We start from the raw sequence: 12,466 nt of genomic DNA on the forward strand, positions 1-12,466 counted from the left end.
CCTATGTTCCTATCTAGGCAGAGTCAAGCTCCCTAGACAGATAAACAAGCCGAAATCCCAGCATTGCACCCTTCCGAGATCTTCACCTTGCTTTCTCACTGACAATTCAGCCCACACCTGGAACAGATCAGCCAACATGAAAAGTAGCCTAGCGACTGCCTTCCAGTCCGAGAGGCTCGTCTACACGGCAATCCCGGATACGGACGAGATCAAGACCTGGTTCCACGAAGGTTTCGAGAACGACCCCGTCGGCCGCGCCTACGCCGACTCAAGCCTCCTCCGGCCACAGACAAAAGCGCGCAGTGATGAAATACTTGCCGACATCCGCAAGGACCTCCTAGGCGTGCTGATTTGTCTACCTCCAGCGACGACGGAGAATCCCACAGACCCGGACGAGGCTCCGTCGGCCGGCGGCGCCCCGGCGGCGCCCAAGCCCACGCCGATCGGCGTGCTGCACCTCGACGACGAGAGCGGCTCCATGTACCGCCACCACCACCGGCTCTGCGTCATGAGCGTCTCAATCGACTCTGAGTACCGTGACAAGGGCTACGGCTCCGAGGCTATCAACTGGGCGCTGGACTGGGCTTTCACGAGGGCCAACCTGCACGCTGTCAGCCTGGGGTGCCTCGAGTTCAACGAGCGGGGGAAGCACTTATATGAGAAGCTGGGCTTTGTCCCTGAGGGAAGGTTCAGGAAATGTCACTGGCATGAGAGGAAGTGGTGGGATGTGTTGCTGTACTCCATGCTGGAGGAAGAGTGGCTGGAGCTCAGGAACAAGGATAAATCGTGAACCCTTGCTGGAACGTAAGGAACGATCTCCCTGGACAGCACGCGGGTAGCCAATGCAGCGTCATAATCAGTTTTGGACTTAACTCAACATGAGATGGGCATTCATGAGAGCTTAGGTCCGGTGCGGTTTGGATGCGGCCGCTCCAACTGTTTGCCGTAGCCGTACTTTGCTTAAGTCCGCCCACTAATACCGAGTGCTCAACGTATAAACTCACGCTCAGACTATCGGGTCCTAATTCTTTGTTTCCCCGTGCGAAGGACATAGCATAGTAATTTTGACGCCCCTCTGTCAACTGAAATTCAATTCCCACATTAACTCTCAAAATGGCCGAACCGACCATCAGCGACGACTTCAACTTCACCACGCCCGCCAGACCCCTGACATGGCTGATAACGGGCTGCTCCTCGGGCTTCGGCCTCGCCATCGCGCGGCAAGCCCAGGCCAAGGGGCACAGGGTGATCGCGACCTCCCGCAACCCATCCAAGACCCCAGAGCTGGTGCGCGAGATCGAATCCAACGGCGGCAAGTGGGTGCCTCTCGACCTCGACGACCCTAACAGCGCCAGCGTCATCAACGACCTGGAAGCGGAGGGCATCGGGATCGACGTGCTCGTCAACAACGCGGCCTTCGCCCTCCTCCACGCCGCCGAGTTCATCACCGAGGACGAGGTGCGCGCGCAGTTCGAGACCGTCTTCTTCGGGCCGTACAGGCTGACGAGGGCCGCCCTGCCGCACATGCGCAAGAGGCGGTTCGGGATCATCGTCAACATCAGCACCGGGGCGAGCTTGGAGGGCCGCGAGAGCATGGGGATTTACTCTGCGTCCAAGGCTGCTTTTGATGGTACGCGGTACTTCTATTTCCCAAAATGACAAGGGAGAAGCTGACATCGGACAACAGGACTCACAAAGGTTCTGGCCAAAGAGGTCGCAGAGTTCAATGTGCGGACGCTCACAGTATACCTGGGCGGCTTTAACACCCGCTTTCCTTCGTCCCTGAGGACTGGCAAAGAGCCGCTGTCTGGTGATTATGACGGGTCAGCCGTTGGCAAAGCACTCGAATTCATGCATGGAGGCAAGTATGTTCCCGACGGGGACACGTCGAAAGGTGCTAGGGTCGTATACGACGTGGTTATGGGCGAGGGAATCGGAGCTGGCAAGGAAGGAGAGCCGAATCTACCCTTAGGTAGGGATATGGAAGCTCGTACTAAACTCGTCCGGGATCGCATGGACCATTGTTGGGAAGTGTTCGGCGACGCTGCTACCAATGTATATGTTGAAGCAGAGAATTGAGCACCACCGGGGATGATGGGAGGAGGCGTTACTTATTCTCAGTATTTGCAATGCTGCAGCCGCAGCAATGTAATTTCAGCACGAGGTAGCATATGTATGTCTGTCTGCCCCAGATTCTGCCTCCAATTGGCACAACGACCTTGGAATACCCATTAAGCCACATGGGAAATCCCTACCTATGCAGGCTCCGCAGCGCTCGACCACAAACCATTGACCCTTCAGTCATCCTCCCCCCTTTCGCTGAGTAGGCTTGGCATTTCGTCGCTAAACGTGTCGCTCAGCATGTCCTCGCCAAGCAGCTCTTCCATAGTTTCGTCGTCCAGTAGCAGATAGCCGTAATCCTCCTTCGTTCTGAATATCATGCCAAATACTATCTCCAAGAGCATCGATGCAGATTCGGAATGGATCTCACCGTAGTGAAACATGGAACCAGCGAATACTTCCATTGCCTCCAGATGCTCATCCTTGGTGACGATCTTCGGCTCGTGACAATGAGAGCCGATTACATCTTCGTGGACTCTTCCAACCCAATCATCCCAACATGATAATGTGAAACTGGATCGGATATCATCGTCGATGTAGTCAAGATCGGCCTCAGACATGAGTCTATCACTCACAAGAGCCACCTCGTGTATTTCTTGGAACAGTAAAATGAATTCCGCGAACTCGTGGTAATCACCGTCGGCTGTGATTCCGTCTTCAGATTCCCTGTCCAAGCCGAGTCCAAGCAATCGAACTGTGCTGAAAACCTGGGCGATGAAGACCCAGCTCGCTTGTTCGAGGCACACCAGATCAAACTCATTCAAGCCGACGAAACAAAAGACACTTCGATTGCCCTTCCATGGAAGGTTGATGGGAGGACAGAGATCAGTGGTGCCGCCTTGCTCGGTCTGGTTCAAGCGTAAACAGCCGTCGAACAAGCTCTCACCCTCGTAACGGGATTCTCGGTTGACCTTTCGAAGACTGCGAACTTCGCGAGTCAAATATTTCACTTCCTTCAATGGTGCGAAGAAAGCCTGTGGAACTTCGGTTTCCTCTTCGTCGTCACTCAGTTCAGAGTCAGGAATGGATGAGAATTCCAGTCGGAAACGGTAGACGAGCGTATCTGGAATAGCGTCGTATGCCATTTGCCAAATCCGAATTCGTATTTCAGGAGGAAGGTCAGGGAAGCGGTGGAATTCTTTGATAGGTTCTCCTCCACTAGGAATGGGAAGCGGAATGGTGATGGCTGAAGACATCGTGTGTTCCGGCGAAAATTTTCAAGGTGGCTGGCGGTGCCATGGTGTGTTAGCTTTTGCTCCTTTATTTTCTCAAGGTAGATCTAGATGATTGGGCACCACTCGCGACGGCACTATAATTCAGATCATTACTTGACCTGGGGAGGCGTGGCACTGGGAATGCTGTTGGGTGGGTGCAGGTCTTTCTTTTCACCGACCTTGAGTGTGTGATGGGACACCTGACGGGCTCCTGTCAAGAGCGACACCGTGTGCCGGACAGCTGGAAGTGGGGAAGAACCGACGGTGGTAGGTGGGAGCGTAGACCAGAAAGTTTCCACACGAGAAACTGTTCTGACGAGTTTGGTGAATTGAAAGGTCAGTCCAGTCTCGTCCAAGCAAGCCGTCTACCTAGGTACTTCGGCGCTGTCGGTGGTCGCGCGGCCTGATGGCACGCAGGTGCAGAGGCAATGAGAGCTCCGCCCGCGTTTGGTGTGTGGAGGAGTGTCTTCTACCAGAACAAACGAATACGCCGTCTGGGATTCATTTGCTGAGTGTGGTGTTCGGATGACGGGGACCAGACCATTCGTTGTTGTGTAGGAGGGGTTGGAAAAATGGGCGAGCTGGAGGTGCTGGAGTCAGCGTACGCCCACCCAGCTTCTATAGTACGCCCACCCAGCTTCCAGCGTTGGCCCACCTAGTATAAGAAAATTAACTGCATTTATATTAAAATATAAGTACTATAAGGTTTTTAAGTTAATAAAGCTATAGTTATTTTAAAGGGGTTTTATAGCTACCCTTTTATTTATAACTTAAAAGTTACTTTTACCTTTTTATTCTTTGCCCCCTTAGCGCCCTTGCTTACCCTTATCGCCCTTGCCGCCCTTAGCACTCTTTGCACCCTTTAAGTTTTTTATGCCCTTTAAGCGCTTTGCGCCCTTTACGCCCTTTGCGCCCTTTAAGCGCTCTGCGCCCTCTAAGCGCTCTAGGGCCCTTTGGGCGCTCTGGGAGCTCTGGGCGCTTTGGGGCCCTCTGGGGGCTTTGGGGCCGCTTTAGGCGCCCTAGGGCCCTCTGAGGGCTCTGGGGGCTTTGGGGGCTCTAGGGGCTTTAGGGGCTTTAGGGGCTCTAAGCTTTAAGGGCTTATATTTTTAAAGTATTGCTTAAATTAAAAAATAGCTACCCTGGCTTATTAAGAACCCCGTAGTACTAGTATTTTATAGCGCGTGCAGCCAATTTCCTTATACTAGGTGGGCCAACGCTGGAAGCTAGGTGGGCGTACTGTAGAAGCTGGGTGGGCATACGCTGACTCGAGGTGCTGCCTTCTCTAGTATCAGTACTTCCAGCGTCTGTGACAGGGAAAGAGCGCCCCCGTTTGGCTTACGTCATCCTACAGCTGCCGAGCTGCAACAAAACAGTCGCCCGTTGCTCTTGCAGTTTTGTCTTTTCCACTGCCTAATTGTTCAGTCAGTCCCAGGCTTCGGTTCAAACCTTTTCCACTCAGCGATGGTGACTTGCATGTTAAGCATTAGGACTTGCCCAAAACTTGTTGTCAAACCCTTCCCAATTGATCTCTCCGTTAACTGGGCATCTTGCACGGATGGCCTTCAATGAAGATTATCAGAGTGGCCGTTGGACCATTTTGACAAGTCATGCGATCTTCCTTCAGCTTTGAGGGAAGCCCCATTCGATCCATTTGTTCCTGATCGCCAGCACCGTCAGGGGAAGATCAGATAGTGAATTCCAGGCCATGCCTCACCACCATCAACTTGCTGGAGTTCACCTGAGTTCTATGTGTCAATTGTTTCGGATGTATAAATAGTAGTGGGTGCCCAGAACCAATACGTGCGGTATACAATGCTGTCACTGCGATCGATACCTGTGACCGGCATTCGGAGTATTCTATTTGGGGTCTCCTTCCTTTACACACAGCAACCAAGCTCAAAGATGAGCATCGAATACGAGAACGATTTTATATTCATCTTGGCTTTCTTACGGCTACCGATACATAAATTCAGAGAACCTCCCAACCTGGTGTGTACTATCTCCAACATTGAATACTTCCACCCACCGCAATCTAGACGGTAGCATCGTTTCCTCACCTTCTACACCGTTGAAGAGACACCAAGACAGCTCCTTATCCGACACGAAAATCCGAAACCAGCGTCAGGAAATACCCTACCCAGCCAGTGGCGACCGGCAAGTAAAAGCATTAATCTGAGGCGTCTTGAAAGCAGCAATAAGCGCCATGATAGACGAGTAAGTCCCTATGCCACTGACAACCAGCGAGCCCAGCGCATACAGCGTTAACAAGACACACGCCCACCAGTATTTGCCAAAGTACCCCCTGACCCACCTCTTCACGCCCGAGTCGCGGCGCTGGACCTCCCCCGTGTGCGGGTCGAACGGCGGCTCGCCCTTCATGGCCTCGCGCTGGACGATGAACCCGAGGCCGAGCAGCGCGGGGAAGGTGTAGGTGAACTGGACGAAGAACATGGCCGCGGTCAGGCCGACGAGCCCGAAGAAGAAGGGGATGGCGGCCGAGATGAGGTAGGCGATGGTCCAGTAGATGGGCACGACTGCCGCCCAGTAGTGCTTGCCCCTCCGCGTCGTCAGGGGCGGGAATTTGAAGAACTCGATTAGGACGTTGTTGTATATGACCTTGACCCCTATATTGCCGTACAAGACTGCAGCGATAAGGCCGCTGAGGACGCCCAACATATTGCAAGCTGTCTGCCAGCCATAAGGAGACAGGCCATAGTATGAGACCTAAGAGGTAGACTCGTTAGCTATCAGTCTTACATGGTAGGGCATGGGAGAGAACCTACACTATTGGCATACTGGCCCTGGAAGTAATACACATAAGACCCGTAAATCATATACACAGAATATATGAAGAACTGTGAGGCCCACATGACCTTGAGGAAGTCCCGCGGCCGCTGCAGTTCAGCCATGAACTCAATGAACAGCTGCGCGCCTGCGTACGCGTAGACGCCCTGCATGAGACCGACCAGCCCGCCGACAAACCCATTGTCGGATGGTGGGATCGTGCCGTAAGTCCTCACTGGTGGGTAGGAGCCGTCATCAAGCGGCGCGATCGAGGCGCCCCCGAGTGCAGCTCCAGCCCCACCAGCCTGGGCGGCGTCGTAGTTTGGCTCGCTATGTGCGATCACACCCATCGAGATGAACATTACCATCAGGTTGATGAACACGGCCCAGTTTGCCAGCCATGTGAACTTGTTCAGCGTTCTAATTTGTCCAATTGCGTACCCGGCGAGTGCCCAGATCAGACAGCAGATGCTGTAGCACAAGCGAAACTGGGAAACCTGGGAGATGGACTGGCCGTTCTGGATGATGATGTTGCCAACGGAAAGTAGCAGTTGAATGCTCTGGATGGTGTTCACGAGCCAGCGGAACCACCGTCCGTAGAGCCGATAAGCGAGATCGCCGTAGTTCTTGGCCGGGAACTCATAGCTGTCAATGTTGAGGAATACCTTCCAGAGGAGATATCCAGATCTGCATCAATGAGCTGTCAGTAGGGGACCAATATCCTGAGGAGAGGATCCCTCCCATTCCGAGGCAATGTCACTCACACCCCGGCGCAGGCTCCGAAGATCGTGTACAGGCCAAAGCCTTGGCCCCAGCCCATTGTCCCCAGAGCAAACCCGACACCATATGGGCCGAGGATGTCAGTCGTGATCAGATAAAAGCAGGCCGCCGCCGTCGCCGTCCGCAAAGCGCGACTGGCGTTGGTCCACTCCTCTTCTGAGATGGTCGCGCGGATCTTGGGGTCTCAGGTTCAGCTCGTGGATGGCCTCGCTGCTGCTCGTCGCGGACCCCTTGAGCTCGCGGATGCCGCCGTTCTTGGAGGGCAGCAGGACGTCCATGAGGCCCAACTTGGGCCTCGACGCGGCGCCTGCGTCCTCCTCGGCTCGCGATAAGGCTGCGTAGTACATGTACTCCTCGAAAGTCACGTTTGGATCGTGGAGGAGGCGCTCCTGGGGCCGAAACGCGACCGCACGTGTGCGTAGCTCGCCCACCTCGGCGCTTCGCTTCTCCGGGCTGGTGGAACCATTGTTGCCATGGTCAGCCTTTTCGAGGACGCCGTCACTCATCTTCGACGAACGCAGTGGAATACAGTGGAGAAAGACTCTTGTGGGTTCGAGATGAGGTATAGAGGTCAAAGCCACAGTTTGGGTAGGGAATGGCCAGATAACACTCCAACGCGATGGTACGATGATACGGACAAGGGGTGGTAGAATTGCCCCAAATAGATGACGGTGATACTCTGTTTCAACTGCCGCACCCCCCGCAAGTCAGCGGTGCATTCAGTCTGACGGGCTGGATTTCCAAGAAATTGTCAAGTGTCTGTCTATTCCCAATACGCATGTTGAGTACAACATGAACACAAGACCCCTCGGCTGGCGACTGGTACACATCGGACTATGTGGCTGGGCGCTCGCAAAATCCCGTGCGCCATCAAGGTTTGAACGAGTCAGCGTACGCCCACCCAGCTTCTACAGTACGCCCACCCAGCTTCCAGCGTTGGCCCACCCAGTACAAGGAAAATTAGCTGCATCCGCATTAAAATGCAAGTACTGCGGGGTTTTTAATAAGCCAGGGTAGCTATTTTCCAATTTAAGCAATACTTTAAAAATACAAGCCTAAAAAGCCCAGAGGGCCCCAGAGCGCCCAGAGCGCCCAGAGCGCCCAAAGCGCCCAGAGCCCCCAGAGCCCCCAGAGCCCCCAGAGCCCCCAGAGCCCCCAGAGCCCCCAGAGGGCCCCAGAGCGCCCAGAGGGCCCCAGAGCGCCCAGAGCCCCCAGAGCGCCCAGAGGGCTGCAGAGCGCCCAAAGGGCCGTAGAGCGCTTAGAGGGCGCAGAGGGCGCAGAGGGCCGCAAAGGGCGGCAGAGGGCGGCAGAGGGTAGAAGTAACTTTTAAGTTGCAAATAGAGGGGTAGCTATGGGACCCCTCTAGGGTAGCTATGAGACCCCTCTGAGATAGCTATAGCTATGCTTTATTAATAACCCCGCAGTACTAATATTTTATAGCGCATGCAACCAATTTCCTTGTACTGGGTGGGCCAACGCTGGAAGCTGGGTGGGCGTACTGTAGAAGCTGGGTGGGCGTACGCTGACTCGGTTTGAACCAATGTTAGGATCGTTCAGAGCCCGGGGTGGCTTATCTGCGGAGGACCCCGGCAGGTAGAGGTGAAGCCTGCCGGTTTCCAAATTGGACCAGTCGAACCCGTGGAGCTTGTGTATGGCCGGAAAAAACCAAGGGTAAAACATTAAGTTTGGGCAGGCATAGCAGCGAGTCTTTCTGGTGGGGGGAGGGGCAGCTTGCAAGGGAAGCTTATCTCGGACAAGCTTTTGTCGCGACTCGTCTCCAGCAAGCTACGTCCTGCTTTGGAAGCACGAATGCCTGCGCGTCATCCATATGAACATTGGGAATTGATAGATCAGATTCGGTCCTCACAAGTGTTCGGATCGCCCCAATGCAACCTTTCCAGCCGAAACGTTCTTGTGCTGCGAGCCCACGTAGCATCGTTCCCACGCAACCACAGGAACAGACTCGCCAACATGCATTCGTCGATCAAGTCGCGAGACCAGAAGTAGCGCCACCTCTTGAAGCAGAACTCGAGAAATGCTGTCATGGGCACTTGCAAGTGGGGGTTCACGACCACACCAATGTGGACTCCTGCGGTCCAGCGGCTCATACTCCTCGCCGGATAACCGAGACGTTGCAGCTGCTAGTTGACCACCTTCCTAAATCGACCATGAATGATGCAGATGGCGCCGAAATCAGTCGTCATTGACTGATTGAGATCTCCCCGGCCGTTAATGAGCGTTATATCCTGAACTGATTGTCCTGTATAGGCCCAAGCAGAGCCATTTCCCAATCATTGCCATCGTTCAGCCACAGAGCCGGGTCTAACTGATCGAACATCTCGTTAGTCCACATGCTGTCGAATTGCCACGCATCCACTGTTGACTCAGGCGGCAGTACGCCTTGCCCAGCGATTTCCATTTGTTTCTGAAAGGCAGCGAGGGCATTGTCCTCGTTGTACAGGGGCTGTCGTCCAATGGGGGCGGTCTGGGCTTGTTCTGTTGCGGCACCAGAGCCCATCATCTGGACGTCTTTGCCTGCTCTTGTGTTCCTCGTCGCAGTATCGGTGGTGCGCTCTACTGTCGGCACACCGCCGATGGCGACGATTTCGGCCCATTTCTCCAATTTGGCACGAGTGATCAAGACCTTTTTTGCGCATAGATACCAAACGTCGTTATGCCAAGCCCCACCCGCTCCCTCCTCAGTAAGCTCTCGGTGTACCTGTTCGCAACGCTGTGCCAGGCTTGCCAAGATTCCAATAATGTCGATGTTCAGCCCTGGTTGCTTCTGAAGTTTAGATCGAAGAGAGGCGACAACGCCAGGTATGGTCGGGTCAGTAACTTCGCGGAAATGAGATGCTGGTATCTGTGTTGGATCTGTGATGGGCGGCGGTAGCTTCATTAAAGCAGAGCCTCGACTAGCCGTCGACAACTTTGCCGGTTGGGTTTCGGTATCGCTGCCTGGTTCGAATGGCTTCAGAGGAGCAAGCCCGGCTCCAAGCAAGGAGTTTGGCGAGGGCCGCACAGCCGAAGGGTCCCACACAATCTTCTGCGGAACCAAGATGTCTGGCACAGTGTTTCCTCGTCGGGTCTGTCCTGGACCCAGCAGCTTAGCCCATCGGGCCAGCATTGTGATCCCGTAGACTACTTCCAGCATGACAAAGATCGGCATGGAAGTATAAAAGTCTGTGGGCATTTCGAACCACTTCTCAAAGAATCCCTTCAGTGCGTATTGGGCGCGATACAAGCCGTCGAGGGACGACGAGCCATTGAGAGCTACGGAGCTGAGTGACTCTTCCAGTTTCTTCAGACGGTCTGTATCAATAGGAGGTGGTTCGTTGAGGTGAAGCGTCACAAAGGCGAAGTATACCTGGAGCAGTCCTGGGGAGCTTTCCGTCAGTTCCTCCTTCAGCTTGTGTAGGGAGATGGGGTCAACTTACTGTTGCCAACCAAGCTGGCGGGCAATGATGACTGCAGCCTGCCAATTTCCCCATGAAAGGCAACCTGATAGGCTGCAGCGGGTGCCTTAAGATAGACCGACACATCATCCTCTTCGTCTTCCTGGGACGCCCAATTATGTATCCGCTCCGTCAAGCGTTGTATTTTGACCAGCTGGACGAGCAGCAGATCCGATTCGTACTCAGAAGCTTTATCCAGATCCTCAAGACACTGTCTTGTATATTTTGAAAACCTCATAGGCAGTGCCTTCATCAAACCAGTCGCGACCCTGACGAGTATCGTGTCAGAGCACCTGGAATTCAAATTGCTCGTGGACCAACTTACGAAGAGCTGAGGAACCAAACACCTAGTATTGCTCGCCTATCTTCGTTCGTTGTCCGATTCGGCGCGGGCGGATTCAATACCATGACGTTGGACCGCTCCTGGACCTCAGGCGACCTGTTCAAGCCGAGATCGGCCAGCAAGGCCTGAGCCAGATGTATAAGGTTGTTAAGTTGAGCATGCATGAGACAGTGATTCTGGTACCAGGCTAACATCACCAGTATTCCCTGGAGCAGGTCCATTGACCGGTTTGACTCCACCATCATTTCATTCATCAGATGCTTCGTTAGGGCAAACATCTGTCCACGCATCGAGTTCACGTCTGATATCGAGGCAGCCATGCAGATGGCAGAGAATAAGAAGGGCCGTTCAGCCTTGAGGCGCTCGGGCGTTGTATCCGGCGGGATGACAACAAATGGAAACACGGGTATAAGTCTGTCTTGATAGATGGCCAGCAGCTCCTCGTCCGAACGTCTCCGACGTGGAACATCCCCCGCTTGAGCTCGACAAATACATCGAGGGGGAGCATGTCGGTTCCAAGACTGAGGTATACGTATGACATTTGCAGTCGCGTTGGAGGAGATCGGAGAAGGCCCTTGTGATGAAGCTAATGCCATTCGAGGTCAGCACGGGCAGAATGAGTAGGGACAGTAGAGCACATATACGCACCTGGCTCGTCCTCGAATTGCGACGACGAACTCTGCCTTGTCCTTGACCCGTCCGTGGGGAATTCCCCTGACGCCCGAAGGAGATCGACGAGTCCATTCAGCCGTTCTTCAAGTTGTGATGTCTTACTGGGATGATGTCAGGTTCGCCAAGACCAGGGCAGCAAGGCCGGCCAGCATAAAGGTGAACGATGGACTCACGACGCCTTGGGTGTTCGCTTCTTGCGGGGCTGGTGTACCTGGCCAGTACAATCCTTCCCCAGGCGCTTGCATCTGTCGGAATGTGAGTAAGCAACACTCGCAGGCGCAGAGAAAGGGAAAGGGTCGAGAAGTCAGTGTGGAGTCGACGTCGAAAGGAGGGTTGCAGTTACCTGTCACACGGAGTTCCTGGCTCATCGGTGCTACGGAGGCATTTGGCCTGCAGCAGACACTCGATCAGTAGCTGTCAACCGCATCGAGGCAGGATGCCCAGGAGGGCGGGTGCACCGGAAGTGGGTTCCCCTTCTCACCTTGGCGGTCGCACACGCTGCGCAGGCGCTTCCCCATTTTCCCTGCTGGCTCTTGGAGCCGCGTGCGGAGGGCAGGGCCGAGACGGGCTCGACACTCCGGCGGTTCATCACGTCGGCATTTATCACTTGAGCTTGAGCATATGGGGCGGGATTGTCGTACGGGATTGTGGGTTTTCGCTGCGAGAGTCTCTGTGTCAGATGAGGGTGGGCGTCAAGACAAAGTCCGAAGGCTGATGTCCGGTGTTTCCGTGAAACTCCGTTTCTCCTTTCCCCATCTCACTTTTAACTCGTTTGGGGAAAGCGCACTCGGTCCATTCTGTGAGATGAGCAATGACATTGATTCTGACTAAGCCGTGCATAACTGTGAGGCACAGGTATGGAGCTTCACTCCTCAGGCCTCGCCAGATATCTATCCCTCCTCTGCCTTCTGCCTAGGTGCCAAGGTAGGTATCAAGCACCAGTAGGCACAAAAACAAGCCGTTCCGACAAGTCTCATGCCAAATAGGCCACAACACTCCGTCCCTGAGCTTTTCTTATAACGATGTTCCGTCCGCTCATGTGTGCAGCCCATGTGCATGTGCCAGTGTGTGCACATCGATCAAAAAACAAACCAGGG

At 54.3% G+C, this 12,466-nt stretch overlaps 5 protein-coding genes across 5 annotated transcripts; 2 read left to right on the top strand and 3 right to left on the bottom strand.

Annotated features, from left to right (window-relative positions):
- Positions 1-136: 136 nt before the first annotated feature.
- On the top strand, positions 137-790 carry INS49_002835 (uncharacterized protein; the record flags this gene model as incomplete). The annotated part of the gene is made up of 1 exon (XM_043163636.1): positions 137-790. One exon carries the CDS (start codon positions 137-139, stop codon positions 788-790), a length of 654 nt encoding a protein of 217 aa, XP_043032142.1.
- Positions 791-1,113: 323 nt separating this feature from the next.
- On the top strand, positions 1,114-2,079 carry INS49_002836 (uncharacterized protein; the record flags this gene model as incomplete). Its single annotated transcript, XM_043163637.1, has 2 exons — positions 1,114-1,630; positions 1,688-2,079. The coding sequence occupies 2 exons, from the start codon at positions 1,114-1,116 to the stop codon at positions 2,077-2,079; spliced, it is 909 nt and encodes a 302-aa protein (XP_043032143.1).
- Positions 2,080-2,297: 218 nt separating this feature from the next.
- On the bottom strand, positions 2,298-3,317 carry INS49_002837 (uncharacterized protein; the record flags this gene model as incomplete). The annotated part of the gene is made up of 1 exon (XM_043163638.1): positions 2,298-3,317. The coding sequence occupies one exon, from the start codon at positions 3,315-3,317 to the stop codon at positions 2,298-2,300; it is 1,020 nt and encodes a 339-aa protein (XP_043032144.1).
- A 2,151-nt stretch (positions 3,318-5,468) lies between these two features.
- Positions 5,469-7,405, bottom strand: INS49_002838 (uncharacterized protein; the record flags this gene model as incomplete). The annotated part of the gene is made up of 3 exons (XM_043163639.1): positions 5,469-6,059; positions 6,119-6,806; positions 7,035-7,405. The coding sequence occupies 3 exons, from the start codon at positions 7,403-7,405 to the stop codon at positions 5,469-5,471; spliced, it is 1,650 nt and encodes a 549-aa protein (XP_043032145.1).
- A 1,733-nt stretch (positions 7,406-9,138) lies between these two features.
- On the bottom strand, positions 9,139-11,958 carry INS49_002839 (uncharacterized protein; the record flags this gene model as incomplete). Its single annotated transcript, XM_043163640.1, has 7 exons — positions 9,139-10,277; positions 10,337-10,623; positions 10,680-11,283; positions 11,346-11,470; positions 11,543-11,614; positions 11,713-11,759; positions 11,851-11,958. 7 exons carry the CDS (start codon positions 11,956-11,958, stop codon positions 9,139-9,141), a joined length of 2,382 nt encoding a protein of 793 aa, XP_043032146.1.
- Between the last annotated feature and the right edge of the window lie 508 nt (positions 11,959-12,466).

This window comes from Diaporthe citri, assembly GCF_014595645.1.
Source record: "Diaporthe citri strain NFHF-8-4 chromosome Unknown scaffold_1, whole genome shotgun sequence".
In the NCBI taxonomy this organism is placed as follows: Eukaryota; Fungi; Ascomycota; class Sordariomycetes; order Diaporthales; family Diaporthaceae; genus Diaporthe; species Diaporthe citri.